The 13,722-nt window shown below is 38.5% G+C and overlaps 1 protein-coding gene across 1 annotated transcript; it reads right to left on the bottom strand.

Moving 5' to 3' along the window:
• Positions 1 to 1,970: 1,970 nt before the first annotated feature.
• Positions 1,971 to 6,527, bottom strand: LOC127623171 (cerebellin-1). The gene is made up of 3 exons (XM_052097478.1): positions 5,914 to 6,527; positions 5,314 to 5,433; positions 1,971 to 2,443 (listed from the first exon to the last, which is right to left on the bottom strand). Exons 1-3 carry the CDS (start codon positions 6,166 to 6,168, stop codon positions 2,246 to 2,248), a joined length of 573 nt encoding a protein of 190 aa, XP_051953438.1. The 5' UTR covers positions 6,169 to 6,527; the 3' UTR covers positions 1,971 to 2,245.
• Between the last annotated feature and the right edge of the window lie 7,195 nt (positions 6,528 to 13,722).

Genomic DNA, 13,722 nt, shown 5'->3' with positions numbered 1-13,722 from the left:
TATAATGGCACATTAAACAAATAGTAAATAGATTCTGAATCATAGATAACTACACAGGTTACAAATATGCATAATACTTGTGCAACACTATTTCTAATCTATTTATCATAATATTCTTTAATAGGAATATTCCATAATTACCACTCAAACCAAGTCAAAATCGTTCTCTCTTCTTCAATTCCTCTCAACTCTTATTTCAGTGCTCTGCTCAGACAAATGATAAGCGTGGAGACACTAATTAATGTTTTAAGCAGGCCCTTACTCTCTGGGCACAGGCCAGCTGGGACTTCAGGGCTCTTATGGTGCAGTGTTTTTTTTTATTTTTATTTTTTATTTTTTTTTTTTATGCATTTTACAGCTCAACACTTGTTTATTCAACCATTACATGTCCTCTGAACAGTGTGCACTGAAGCAGTAAGTTTCCTTGAGAGGCCCCTCAAATACAGCAGTATTTCGAATTGTGAAGAGATTGCAATGTAATGTGCTAAAGTGAGCTTTGCCTGTTGCTGTTGACTTTGAAAGACAGAGTATCCTGTTAGAAGGTTGATAGATATGTAAGGTTGATGGTTCATCCCTTCTTTCATCTGCTTGTCTGCTATTCTGCAAATATAGGAGGACCACTCGATTTGATATTTTCTGCCCACTTCTGATGATTCTTAGTTTGGTTGTAGATATTGGTTTTACCTGAGATACTACAAGCCACGTTATGATGCTTATGCATGTTACAACATACAGGAATATACTGTCATCAAATGGTTTTACATGGACCGAAAATCCAACTCAATAAATTGCTAAAAGGAGGACATTAAGGAAGAAAGGAAGGAAGCAGGGACGTAGCTAGTGGGGTGAAAGTTGGTAATGATTCTAGGGGCCTAAAGATAAAGGGGCCACAAAAAATGTGATACTATATTTTTAATAGGTTAGGGTCCAGAGAAATATACATTAAGGGATCCAAAGGTTCCTTGCTTTGGCCCTGGAAGGAAGGAAGGATGAACAAAGGAAGGAGCGAAGGAAGGTAGGAAGATGTGTGCAACAAGATTTTTGTGTAAACAGTGCGGTTTGCTTATTATGCAAGCGCTAATTTCCCCGCAGGAGCTCATTAGAGTCTTGAGTGCACCAGAGAAAGGCCCCAATCACCCGGTAGAGAGTGAAATACAGACGGAGACGGGCCAGCCAAGCAAATCTACATCATGAGAGAGCAGAAACCAATGAGACACACCAAGAATGTGTCATTGCTTCTCTGTGGCACACACATACAGATCTGTCAGAAGTCATTTTAGTGATTTTTTTGTGTTTTTAAATAGCTCTCTATATCTGTAGGCTACAATCTTAAATCTCAAAGCACAGAATCAGATTAAGAAAAATAAAAAGTACCTTCTAATTTTTATTGAATTAAAGAAAAAAAACAATAGTTAATGTAACTGATTAAAAGGGAGGATTTTGTCTGCTAAATATTCACATATATCTTACGATCAATGATATTAAAACTTTTTACTTTATAGTATTTCTGATATAGTTTCATCTTAGCCACATTTTTGACCGAAACAAAAACAAGAAGCATTGGTAGTTGGACAGCAGCCTGATAATCCACACACAATCACTAAGTATTAACACTGAAATACAGAAATACAGAGTCGACCGGATTCATTTAGGCAATGAGTATATCATAATAATTTAGAAACTTTAAGACTTTGTATGTATTTATATATGTATATATCCAGTATGCAGTCTTTTGTGGGGATTCAGAGATCCTTCAGTCACAACAGAGTGAAGACACTCCCTCTGTGAAAAGTAAGGTTGACTTAGAGGAGCAGTAGAGCTGGAATGACAATGGAATTTAAGACTCACTGTATGTATGTATGGAGAGAATATACAAAGATGTGACCTGTTTGAAATGGTGATCATTGCTGCTGAAGGACAATCCTTAAAACAGATGACAATTTCTGAGGGTGGATTGCAATGTTGGGGAGGCATACTATCCTCTGTATGTTTTCTTTCCATATCATTTCAATTATAATTTATTAGAAGGATAATACAAAAAGTTTTGGCTGTCCAGTGCTGTAGTAAAGCAGCAGCACAAAGTGAGTGCAACTGAGAGACTGCCACAATAATTTTCTCTTTCCATATATTTTTTTTTACATTACATTCTTACTAGGATTTTATCTCTCATCCACCCTAATATCCCTCCTATCTCTCAGAAGCTGACGAGCTAAAGAGCAATAGTCCCTCCGTGGTGTGCATCTCTCTACAGGGGGAAGACCAGGAAGCCAGAGAATGTAGAGAACTTCCAACCACCCATGAGGTTGCCTCGCTCCAGCTTGAGGTAGGCACGGTCACCTTTCTCCATTTGAATCAGGACAGCGTTACTGGCCGCTTCACGTGTGACATCTTGATCCCCAGCAAAGGCAGTTATAACTGGCCAGCCATTGTGCATCAGGCTCACCTGTAATATTGAAGCATTTAGATTAGAGGGTTCCATTGGTTCTTACAAACACAGCCTCTAGTGAGCAATTGTATCATTTTGCTTAAAGGGAATGAAAAGTGAATTTTACAAAATAACTAAAAAAAAACAAGGTGAGCTAAGAAGCCATAACACTCAGTGGCTGCACAGCTAAATAAAACAGCAAGTATACAAAAGCCCAAAGAACAATGGGAGACCATATTGTTGTTATTATAAACAAGGGCCAGTTTTAATCTTCTCACCAGCAATACAACATGTAGCGTATAGAGTCTTGTTCCCTTTCTTTAGCAGGCTGACAAACCCCTTGACAATAAAGTAGGCAGTTCCCAACAAAATCATAAAAGTTGATCAAAGCATTTATGGGCCTTTGACAGGGAAATGAAAATTGCACTTTGGTTCATTTGTGACTTTTTCTGTGCCAGCCATGAGCTGGATGAAGAGAGAAAATTACATTAGATACTGCAAAGAACTCTCAGTGAGGAATGAGCTTTTGGTTATTGGTAAGGCACTTTTGAATATTGTGCATAGCCATTAGATGCACAAAATCAAGTACTATCTCTATAAATATACAAATACACATTGAGGAAACACTTTCAAGCACACACAGGGCTCAACCCACAAAACTCCAACTTTTAAGCCCTGTAATTCTAACTCCATTCCCAAAAAAGGCCTCCTTTGGCTGTAAGTACATGAGGAACATGCAACTACAAATGGACCATTGTATAAATATGATATTCACCAATCTAAATAAAAAAAAAAACACTAATTCTAAAGTACCCCACAAGAGGCAAGGGAGAAAATGCGAATGGATCGTTACTGAATTGGTCTCTACACAATTTAATGCTGTATTTAGTGAAATTGACAGACAGCTTCCTGTCTACATTACCCAGTGGAGTGACGGAGGACCACTTTCTCTCTCACTCCCTCTCAGTCTCTTTGACCTTCTCAGTCATATGGCTGACTTTGGACACAAGTGAAGACAAAATGTTTTTTCCACTCCTTTGTCATTTCAATTCACACGATCATTATTTTAGGTAAGAAAGTAATTTTCTTAATTACCCTCTGTCACATCTACACATCACAAGAGAATTATGCTCCACAATATGGGCAGTATTTCTGCAATCAATATTCAAATGCATGACTGAATAATTATTTTCTCATTGAATGGTGTTGCTTCAAGTTTTATGTCAAAATAACTTTCTCTGCCAATTGGTTCAGCGGTGTGCTACTGGTTTGACATGTGTTATTACAATATGTCTGTATCTCCAAAGCTGAGGAATATGAGAACACTAACAAAATACAATATGTGTTAACTGAATAAAAGAAAAAATTCACGAGTTTTGTGTTGACATTTTAACTTGTAATAAAGAAAACTGACAATATAATTTAAAATGTGGTTATTAGATTCTGAGGCCATTAGACACCTGAACCAGAGCGGAATTTAAAAAGGAAGGCTTGTACCAATCATATACCAAGTGTTGTCAGATCGACATGTCCTTGCGGTGTAAGTACAGTACATAATATTGACTGTGGGGATGTGACCAGATGTTTAGGTTCTAAGGAACTGTAATAAAAATAGATAAGAGCTACATTTACACCCATTGCAGGTAGTTCTTGTTCCAAAAAGTTTATGAGATGATCCATACAGATACTGTATAGGATGTTGTGCTTTTTATGGAGAAAGATTGTGTGTGTTTATGCTCTGCATGCTATTGGAGAGGCCTACACCCTTCAGCACAACAGAGTGGAATTTATGTAATATTTGAAATAAAAAAGACATTAATTATATAAAATGCTAAAAGAAATTAAAAATACATTTCTGTTCATGCATGACACATTTAGAATGAATAATTATTGGGACAATGGCTTTATTTTAAATACTGTTCTTAAATTCTTAAACCCATAAGAGCTCCATTTTCCCCTCACCTAATTTTTTTCTGCTCAAGCAAGTATAAAATAAATGTGTAAGGCATAAATATAATTCGTGGTATTCATGTAAGCACTATAAAACAAATTGAATATAAAAAAAAATTGAAAAATGTAGGCCTGACATGCCGTCCCGCAAGGCTATGTACGTCTTTTCTAAATATTGTCGCCTTTTTGTTTTATTATGTCATAGTTAAATTTAATTATGATTTCGATTTATATAGCTCGTATGGTTTCATCTTATCTTTGTGCATGTGTGTTTGGTGTACACAGCTCATTCTCTACAATTAGTCAATGTTTGCACCTCAGAGATGAATACCGAACTGTATGATTTGATTCATTTCTTTGCTTCTAATCAGTCGCCGATGAGAGCGGAATAACGGGATGTAATTGTGAATCCTTTGGGAGACAAGGTCGCGTAATTAACCAAAGACATGCCTATTAATAATCGTTTTTAAAACCATCCTCGAAAGCTTTCGACTAGATGATAAACTCAATTTGAACAGTTCTTGGGTGTTTTGGGAAACTTCACTTTTATTACGCTATTTTAATTTCACATGTAGGCCTATTTTAGACGCTTTAATTTCATTAGCTACAAAACCATGAGGTGAATCTGGCACGCGCGTGCTCTGTCCATGGTCCTGAACACGCGCCAGACAGTCGACGCCAGATTTAGGCTGGTTAAACACCTCGTGCTAATTGAGGAAATAAAGAACAGCCTCCGAGACAAGACAACTAAACATTTAACATCTAAAGACCTACTGAGGTTTACTAAAAACAAGGCTGCATCTAGTCTACGTGCTGTGTGAATTAATAACGCTCACATTTACTTTTCTCTACCTCGCACGCGCGCACACACCAAAGAACAGAGAGAAACACAGAAAGTGGGACAGGTGAGCAGGAAGGAATGACCACAAATCACTTACCTGGATCGTTTGACGGTTATACACTTTCACTACGTGGAAATTAAAACTGTATATCCCTTTACGTGGGGCGAAGAAATTGCTCCTTTCCTCGTCGAAACTTCTACCAACGTTCACAAGTACCTAAAGAAGGGTGCATACATTAGAATGGCATGAATGTGTAATGTATAAATTCATCTTTTATTGGTTTTGGCTATACCTTTAAATTTTGGTTTCACTTTAAAACAGGAACGCGGCTGGTAAACCAGCAAAGCACTAAAATTATTTCGTCGTTCATTTATAGGCTACAACAACAAATTGAGAATAGTTTTATGACAATAAAAAATGAAATTCGGGGCTATTAGATATAATATAAAGCTATTAGCCCGTAATTGACCTTTAAAGACGCGGAAGTGGAAAGAAATGTGACATTTCTCAATAGACTGGATATATCAGTAAACGGTGTAATTTTCCTTTGATTTTGCGATCTAGTTTGTGTTTGTAACCGTAATTAATTGGCATGATACAAAAAGCCGCCGACAATCCCCTAAAAAAGTAGCATTAAACAAAAGAAACAGTGCGTTAAACTCCTCTTTTACCCCCCTTTTTGTAATAAAGGATTACCTGATCAAAGTAGATCACCATTGTTTTATTGCTCATCTCAGACGGTTCATGGTTCGTGTTCCTCACCACGGAAAAAGCCACTTTTGCGCTCCCCGAACGCACCGATATCCCAAGAGCCGTCCCGGTGGGATCTGAGGTGGGATTTGAGTCGCATACGACCAAGCATTTCCCCTCCAGCACGATGGGTTCTGTCTCATTCTGTGCGTATGAATGGCACACTAGCCACACTGCGCCTAGCACCAACGTCAACATCATGCCAACTTCACTCTGAGCCTAAAAGCCGTCTTCTCACAAAGATACAAACCGTTTTCCGTTCAATTCCCCTGCCGCGCACGGAAAAGCAAAGTCACTCCAAACCTCTCCTCACTGCAAAATGAATTCCTTCCAAACTGTTCAAACCGAGACAAAAACAGTTCCCCTTACCGACTCTGAACTGTTATTTTACCAGTACTTCCAACGGTCTCCTCTCAGTCCGTAGTGGAAAAGCCTTTGGAAAGCGGATCAAGGCCGTTACCGAGCTTGCGCGCAGTTGAATACATAGCGCATGGGTTCCGTCTGCTCGCGCGCTCAATTATTGATATGTGAGATATTAGAAGTGAAACACAAAAGGCTCGTGTGCGCAACCCTCCCGCCCTTCTCGTTCTGCCCTCCGGGTTCCCAATCAGCGCAGGAGACCGTCTTTACTTTTCCAAAGCGAGTGCATGGACCACCTCTTCTCGTGAAATTGCTGATTGGATCCCACCCCTCATACAGGTGGACCCGCCGACTGCTCAGTAGACAGAAGGGATGACACCCCGATCCTCTGAAAACTGGGTCGCCTTATTTTGTAGCGTTCTACCGGACACAAGGACGCAATTTGTACTTCCATGCTTTGCTAAAATGTTTCCCAAGATTAATGGATTGCTAGCGCGCGGAAAGACGGCTGCGATTGTTTTAATGAACGCCTCCTGGAAGAAGTTAATAAAGTTGTTTTTGCTACTGGAACTTAATGCTGCAAAAATACACTTTATAGGCGTTTTGATGTTTTTGATAATTCTACAGATGGATAACTATTAAGCAGGGAGGCCCGAAAAATTAAAGGGACTGGTTAATTCAATATAGTTCCAACTGACTGTAAAGTACTGATAGGCCACTAAACACCCTCAATCATTACATCAAAAATGTTTTCGGAAACCGACGATGCAGTTTATACACAGAAAATCCTACTTCCATTCTCTATCTCTGCCAAAATACTTAGGAGCATATGCTGTAGCTCAAAATATTTTGCCCAGAATTTGAACATGGTGATGGAATGTGGCGTCTGAGGCCGCGTCTTAAACGCATCTGTGCCTGGAGGGCCTGCGCGACACTTTTTTTTCCTGACAGCACTTATTCTGCGCCAGCGCAGTTCCTACATGGCATTTAATAAATGAGATCACTGAGCAGGTTTTAGGAGGAAAAGTGACAACAGTGGACGAGCTTGACATTTGAAAGAAACAGCTGCAGCGACAACAAAGCATACAGACGAACACACGAGTTGAGTTGAGCTGACCAGTTCATTAAAGGCATGCTTCATCCAATGAAGGGGTGAAGTGTTTTTGGTGGTATCAACAGACCTGAAGCTGGTTAAAGAGGGAAAAAATGTCAATGTATGGACATCTGCTATAATGGTAAAGGCATTAAACAGTATTTTAACAATATATCTCAGGCATAAGACAGCATGCTGGGTTGAAGTCAGTGAGTCACCTGTTCACTGTTTCAAAAGAAATATTCTAAAGAAGCAATGATGAGCTGTAGGCCCAGCTTCAGTGAGGTCAGCCGCCTACAACACTGCAATGGTGGGGCTACTTTTCAAATTTCCTGATGCGAGCACAAGATATACAAACCATACAAACCATACAAAGAAGACATCAATTTCTGTGAGTTTAAAATCAGGGACTTTTTCCTTTTCCTTTTTATCATTTTCTGTTTCTACCTCTATGTTTGTGTGTGTTAATGTTCCCTCTTACTTGGCCAAACCATTTTTTAAGTTTGGTAGTTTGTGTAGCTGAGAAAAAATAAAATTCCCTCTCTTGATAATGAAGTCACATCGCAGTCTTCCAATCAAACAAAATTACATTATATAAAAAAAAGTATGTCATTAAAATATTCATGGTAGGCCTACAGTAGCACACTCATAGTAGCACAAACTCACCTAAATGTCATTAAGAGGGCAAATTTCACAGTGAACAGAGTATGGTGTCACGACCGACAGACAGACAGACAGACAGACAGACAGATAGACAGATAGATAGACAGATAGATAGATAGATAGATAGATAGATAGATAGATAGATAGATAGATAGATAGATAGATAGATAGATAGATAGATAGATAGATAGATGACAAGTTGTTTGACGCAGATGAACAATAAAAGCCGGGTTAGTGGAGCGTCAGGACAGATGTTGTCTGGTGACAGCTTCCCTGTGAGGAATGTCCTGTCACACTCCACATCCTGCAGGTCTTGTTGCATCATGCTGTTACCTAAGGTGCTTCCATCTCCCTGCATCATGAAGCGAGAATGCAGAAAATAAAGAAATAAAGGCAGGGAAAAAGAGAGAGAAAGAGAGGTGTGTCAGTGACATGTTAGGCGTGACAGTGTGTGCTGGTGCCAGCTGGTTCTCAATGCCTGGCTGCTAGTGCGGGAAAACACCTCAAGTACATAATAACAAGATGCATGTCTGTCTAAATGATGAGAAAAAAAATTAAGATATAAGTATAGATCCCTCCCAGCAGAGCTAGACTGCCCGATATGTAGTCATTAAAGAACAATTAGCATGCAAACACTTCAGTTCTCAAAACGAGAAGTTAACAACCAAAGTAATTAGCACACTAAAATATTTATCACCTTGCAAATGACACATTTCCCATGGAACTCTCCATAATTCCGAAGTTATTGTTTGTATCAAATGAAGAACCAAAAAGAAAGCTTCTGGTGGAGGTCCCTTGGTTTTGCTTTTTATGTAACTAAATAAAAGCACTCGATTGACAATGACATTTTTTTTCCCCGTTGGTTTTACAAAATAAATTTTCAATTATGGTCATCGGTTCCACATAATAAAAATACATTTCCATAATATGAAATTAAAATGTAGGCTCTACTTAAATGTTTTGTGTTGCATAATCCCAAAGAATTAAAATTAATCTCACTTAAATTAGATCTGTCCAAATTACACCACTTAATTTAACAGCTTGCTGCTAGCTAGCATAGTACACTTTAGCATATTATAGATATTGTTTTGTTAAGTAGGACAAGGATGCTGCTGTTTAGGGTCTACTGATCCTCATGATCCTTCAGTTTTTGCTTCATCATTAAGCAGTACACACATATTGCTCAGCAAAGTACATTGGGTTAAGTCACCCATCCTCGACCTAACCACTAGTTTCACTCTTCTCCACAATGGTAACCTCCAAAAAATATCTACATGACAGAAACTTCTCTAAATCCCAACATAACTTACATTAAAAATGTACAAGTCTCCTACATCTTTCATTTTGTGTAGAAATACTTTAAAATAGCACTTAATTTCAAGATGTACTCTCCCAATCCAGCCTCAGAAATACTTTGATGCTGCAAAACTTTTTCACATAGTCCCAGCACAATTGGATTAAGTAAACAGTTGGATTGTGCACAATTAAATTAAGTTGAGACCTAATACTAAAGAATTGTGCTGGATTAACTCAGTTTAATTAAGTAAATTGAGAAAGCAGTAAAAATCATGTTGAGTGAACACTATACGTTAGAAGTTCAAACCAATTTGTTCATTTCATATCAGTGTAATCATATCACTTTTTTATGACGGTGTTGAATATTTCTTGGACTTTACACAATATAATTATGTTCTCATCTCAACATTTATGTATTAGGTTGATTTTAAGTGTACTGTTGTAGTATATTCAAAAGAGCCACTTGCCATTTTATTCAGTGTGCAGCTAATCCTCCAGCCAAACTGTTTCCCAACTCTAAAAGAGGATTGGGAGGCATAAATGATATTGCCGCAAGCATATTTCCTTTTCAGAAATGACAGATTGATACTAATCAAATTAAAACTTGAGGTTTGCACACTGTGTATTTAATGAACCTTGTTCCCTTTTCATTTTACACATTTTGAGGTGAAAGCAATCATTAACTTGATTAGGAAAGGAGTGCAACCAATTTATTACTGTGAGTAATCCAATCAAGAATGTAAAGCATTGTAAATGCAATTAGAAAAATCACATTAGTCTTCTATTGGCGGCCTGTTGGTGGCTCAAAGAAAAATAGTTTCTGTCCTGTAGGCGATTTGATAATATCATTTTAAAAGAGTTTGGCTTAAGTCCACTCACCTGGGTACACAAGAAAGCACAAGGGCAAGAGGGAAGGAAGGAATGTCATTTGAATATATTGGCACATATATATTAAACAATGTGCAAAATGTCTGAAGGGGAGAGTTATGTATATCACAGGATGGTATGGTGTAGGCATATAGCATCAATTTACTTTCATAAAAAGCTAAAAAATAATACATTGATGTAAATAAAGACAGTCTTAAAATGAACAAATAATATGAAATTTTGATTTTGTCACCAACACAATATTTTGTCAACACCTCCTGAAGTACTGCACTCCACAAATTGCTCTAATAAACACATTTCGGTATGTTTCTTCTTTGCTGCATCTTTGAGAAGATAGTTAGATGTTTATCAACTATGTCAACTTTATCTAATATAGTTTTACAGAAAATTTAGAAAATATGAACAATGTCATATGGCAACGCTGTACCACAATGGAATTGAACTAATGTATTTTCTATTTTGGAATTTTTATAGATAGAGGTATCTATTATATTATTGCATTAATTTATTTATTTGGAAATGTTTCCCATATATAATTGCATTCATGAATATATAACTGTGGCGTGGGGACGTGGTCATGTGTCGGTCTGCGGGAGAGAGAGAGAGAGAGAGAGAGAGCGAGAGAGCGGTAAGGCTTGTCACCTGGTTTGTAATTAACCCTAACACCTGTGTCTTGTTATAATGATGCAGAGCGAGACATAAAAGAAATGCAGAGTGCCCAGAGAGAGAGAACCCAGAAGCCTGACATTGTTGCATGACTAATCGACGGTTACCGTTGGTTGTGTAAAATAAGAATTAAAATTGACCTCAAACCTGCTTCGCTGTCTCCTGACTCCTCCATTGCCGAACGAACAGTGTTACAGTGGTGCCGAAACCTGGAAAGGAGGCGAGAACCGGCTTGTCAATATAAATAATATTTTTAATGATTAACTTAAACCAAAGACAAACACACACATGACAGACATGTCCGTAAATGATCTCTCTCTCCCGCACCATCCTCCGCAGTCAGCCTTTATCCCTCTCAGAGGCTTGATTAGCCTGATAAAGGACCGGGTGTGTAGAATCATGACCCGGGCCTGCCCTCTGCCCTGCCACAATAACATTCACGATTTTTATTTCTTCTTTTCAGACAAAAATGAGCACAACATTGTTTTAAAGAAAAGTGCAAGAAGGGTGCACAGTTAGTTCTGACTGACAACAGTTAATATTTTGCGGACCATTTCCAATCTCCAAAGTTTCCCAATTGAGATATATATATATATATATATATATATACACACACACACAAAAACAGTTAGTTCTGGTCCTCGAATCTGATTGGACAGGAGACGTTCCATGAGCACTCCGACGCGTCACTGTGTGTGTATCACTCTGCTTGTGTTCGTGCTGTTCTAAACTGAAGTGTAAGAGTCATGCATATGTGTTAAGAGCTTCTGTTTGTCTTTTGTGTTTGACATTACATATGTTAGCAAGCAGGTGGTGGCAAAAGATAATTTTTTTGTGTAATATGAGCCAGTTAGGTGACGTGAAGTGAATCCGCGTCAGCCAGTGTCTATAAAACGGCTCTTTGTGATCACTTGCCTAAAGTACACTACTAAACCTAGGAAATAGCTTTAAACTGCTTTAAAAGGAACAATTTCAGCATTACTGCTCATCACAGCTGAGAGACACAACAGACTGAATAATTACACGGGTGCTGTTTAAAATGGTGGAGGACATTGCGGTTTCTATAGTGATTGACCGGCTACTGCGAAACAGGGAGAATTACCCCCTCTTGGATGCTATTGACCTTCAGAAAGCTGACAGCATGTCTGCTTGGGTGTGGCAACAGGTTATCGCACACACGTCATCTTTCTCTCTCTCGCTCTCTCACACACACACACACACACACACACACACCTCCATTCTTGTTTATCCAAAAACATTTTTGAAACAGCACAAGCCGTGATACTATTTCTGAAGTGACATTTTTTAATTACTAATGATTCTTGGACGCATCAATCTTAACATAAAATATCCCTCTGATTTCCATGTTACCTACTGCTCTGCATTGGAGTTATGGTGCACTCAACTGGCTGGAAAAAAACCCCCATTAAGGCCTTAAATAAATATTGCATGCCGTGATATAGTACTCACTTGTCTCTTAAAGGGATAGTCGCAAAACCTCTTGAGGGTCTTTTCAGAAATCAGTGAATCACACTGAAAATCTACAAACAAATTGTATTTATCTAACGACTGACTTCTCTTGATGCATCATATTTTGTCACATATTTTGTCAATAATCAGGCTAATGAGTCTTTCAAATAAATATGCATGTTATAGTCTCTTGTGTAGGGCACTATAAACTTGTTATGACTCATTTGACATTGCTTATAAAAATAGAAGGCTATGTGCCCTGGAATCATTTAGCTGCATGCAATATTAGTCAAAGCAGCTCCTCTTCAGAAGAGAAAGAGTGGAAGGGAGGTGAGATTTAGATGAGAAGGGTTGCCCATTAGAATAATCATTTAAAGCGGCAGTGTGTGAGTCCTCAGTGTGCGATACAATTTTATAGCACAAAATGTCCCCCACCTGGCACACAAACAATAACCCTCTAAAACAATAAAGACAACTATCAACGGTGATGTTTTACACACAGACACATCTGCACATGCGTACCAACTCACACTGAATCACCCTGCTGAGCCCATCAAATCTGCTGCTCTGGCCTTTATCGAGCCAAGGCCTACAGACCCCCCTCTGCTTGTAACGTGTGCAATCATGGCTTTCATTTGGTTACAAGAGTGGAAGGGCTGCCCAGAGATGGCTAGATTAAATCTTCCATGTGTCAGAGGAGAAGAGAAAACAGTATCGTGTTGTCTAGGGAGGGGTGGTGAAAAATAACCTGTCATCACTTTTGCTGGTTTTGGCTGCTCTCTCAGTCCTCCATTGGCTGGGTTGTTCACTCACTCCGTCTCTCTCAGGGTCTAATTCACAAGGCAGGGGTTTTCAGGGGACAAGGTGAGAGACACAGGCGGTCTGTAATAAAGAGAGACAGCCTGATAGGAGGCAGACGGAGGGTGGGGGAGAGGAGAAAGAAAGTGGGAGAGAGAGAGAGAAAGAGAGGATATATCTGGGAGAAAATAAAAGGAAAAGTTAGAGTGAGTTTGGGATTCAGATAGAAAAAGAGACACCATCTAAAAGAGCAAGCAATGTAACATCATAAATATTTAGCTCTGTTATGGTGACATTATCGACTCGAGGTAAATACACACTGAGTGTGACACAAACATCATCAAAGAACGACCTCCAGCAGCTTTAAAGATAGACAAAAAAATTATGCCACATTCCCCAAAAGCACAAAAGACAAATCTGTGCAAATTACACTGGATGTTTTCATATTGCAATCAAACATTTAGCCATATTCAAAGAATGTGATCTCCCAAAAATCTAAATTCTAACATAATTTACTTCAG

Source organism: Xyrauchen texanus, chromosome 29 (genome assembly GCF_025860055.1).
Source record: "Xyrauchen texanus isolate HMW12.3.18 chromosome 29, RBS_HiC_50CHRs, whole genome shotgun sequence".
Classification (NCBI taxonomy): domain Eukaryota; kingdom Metazoa; phylum Chordata; class Actinopteri; order Cypriniformes; family Catostomidae; genus Xyrauchen; species Xyrauchen texanus.
The sequence above is the reverse complement of the archived record's forward strand: the minus strand, read 5'-3'. Positions and strand labels throughout refer to the sequence as shown.

What these genes read in the sequence shown, in the direction of transcription:
- LOC127623171 (XM_052097478.1), bottom strand. Translation starts at nt 6,168, where the DNA reads ATGATGTTGACGTTGGTGCTAGGCGCAGTGTGGCTAGTGTGCCATTCA. An exon ending in TGGTGATCTACTTTGATCAG is followed by an intron (nt 5,434 to 5,913) that starts GTAATCCTTTAT and finishes ACCCTTCTTTAG; the next exon opens with GTACTTGTGAACGTTGGTAG. An exon ending in ATAACCGTCAAACGATCCAG is followed by an intron (nt 2,444 to 5,313) that starts GTAAGTGATTTG and finishes TCAATATTACAG; the next exon opens with GTGAGCCTGATGCACAATGG.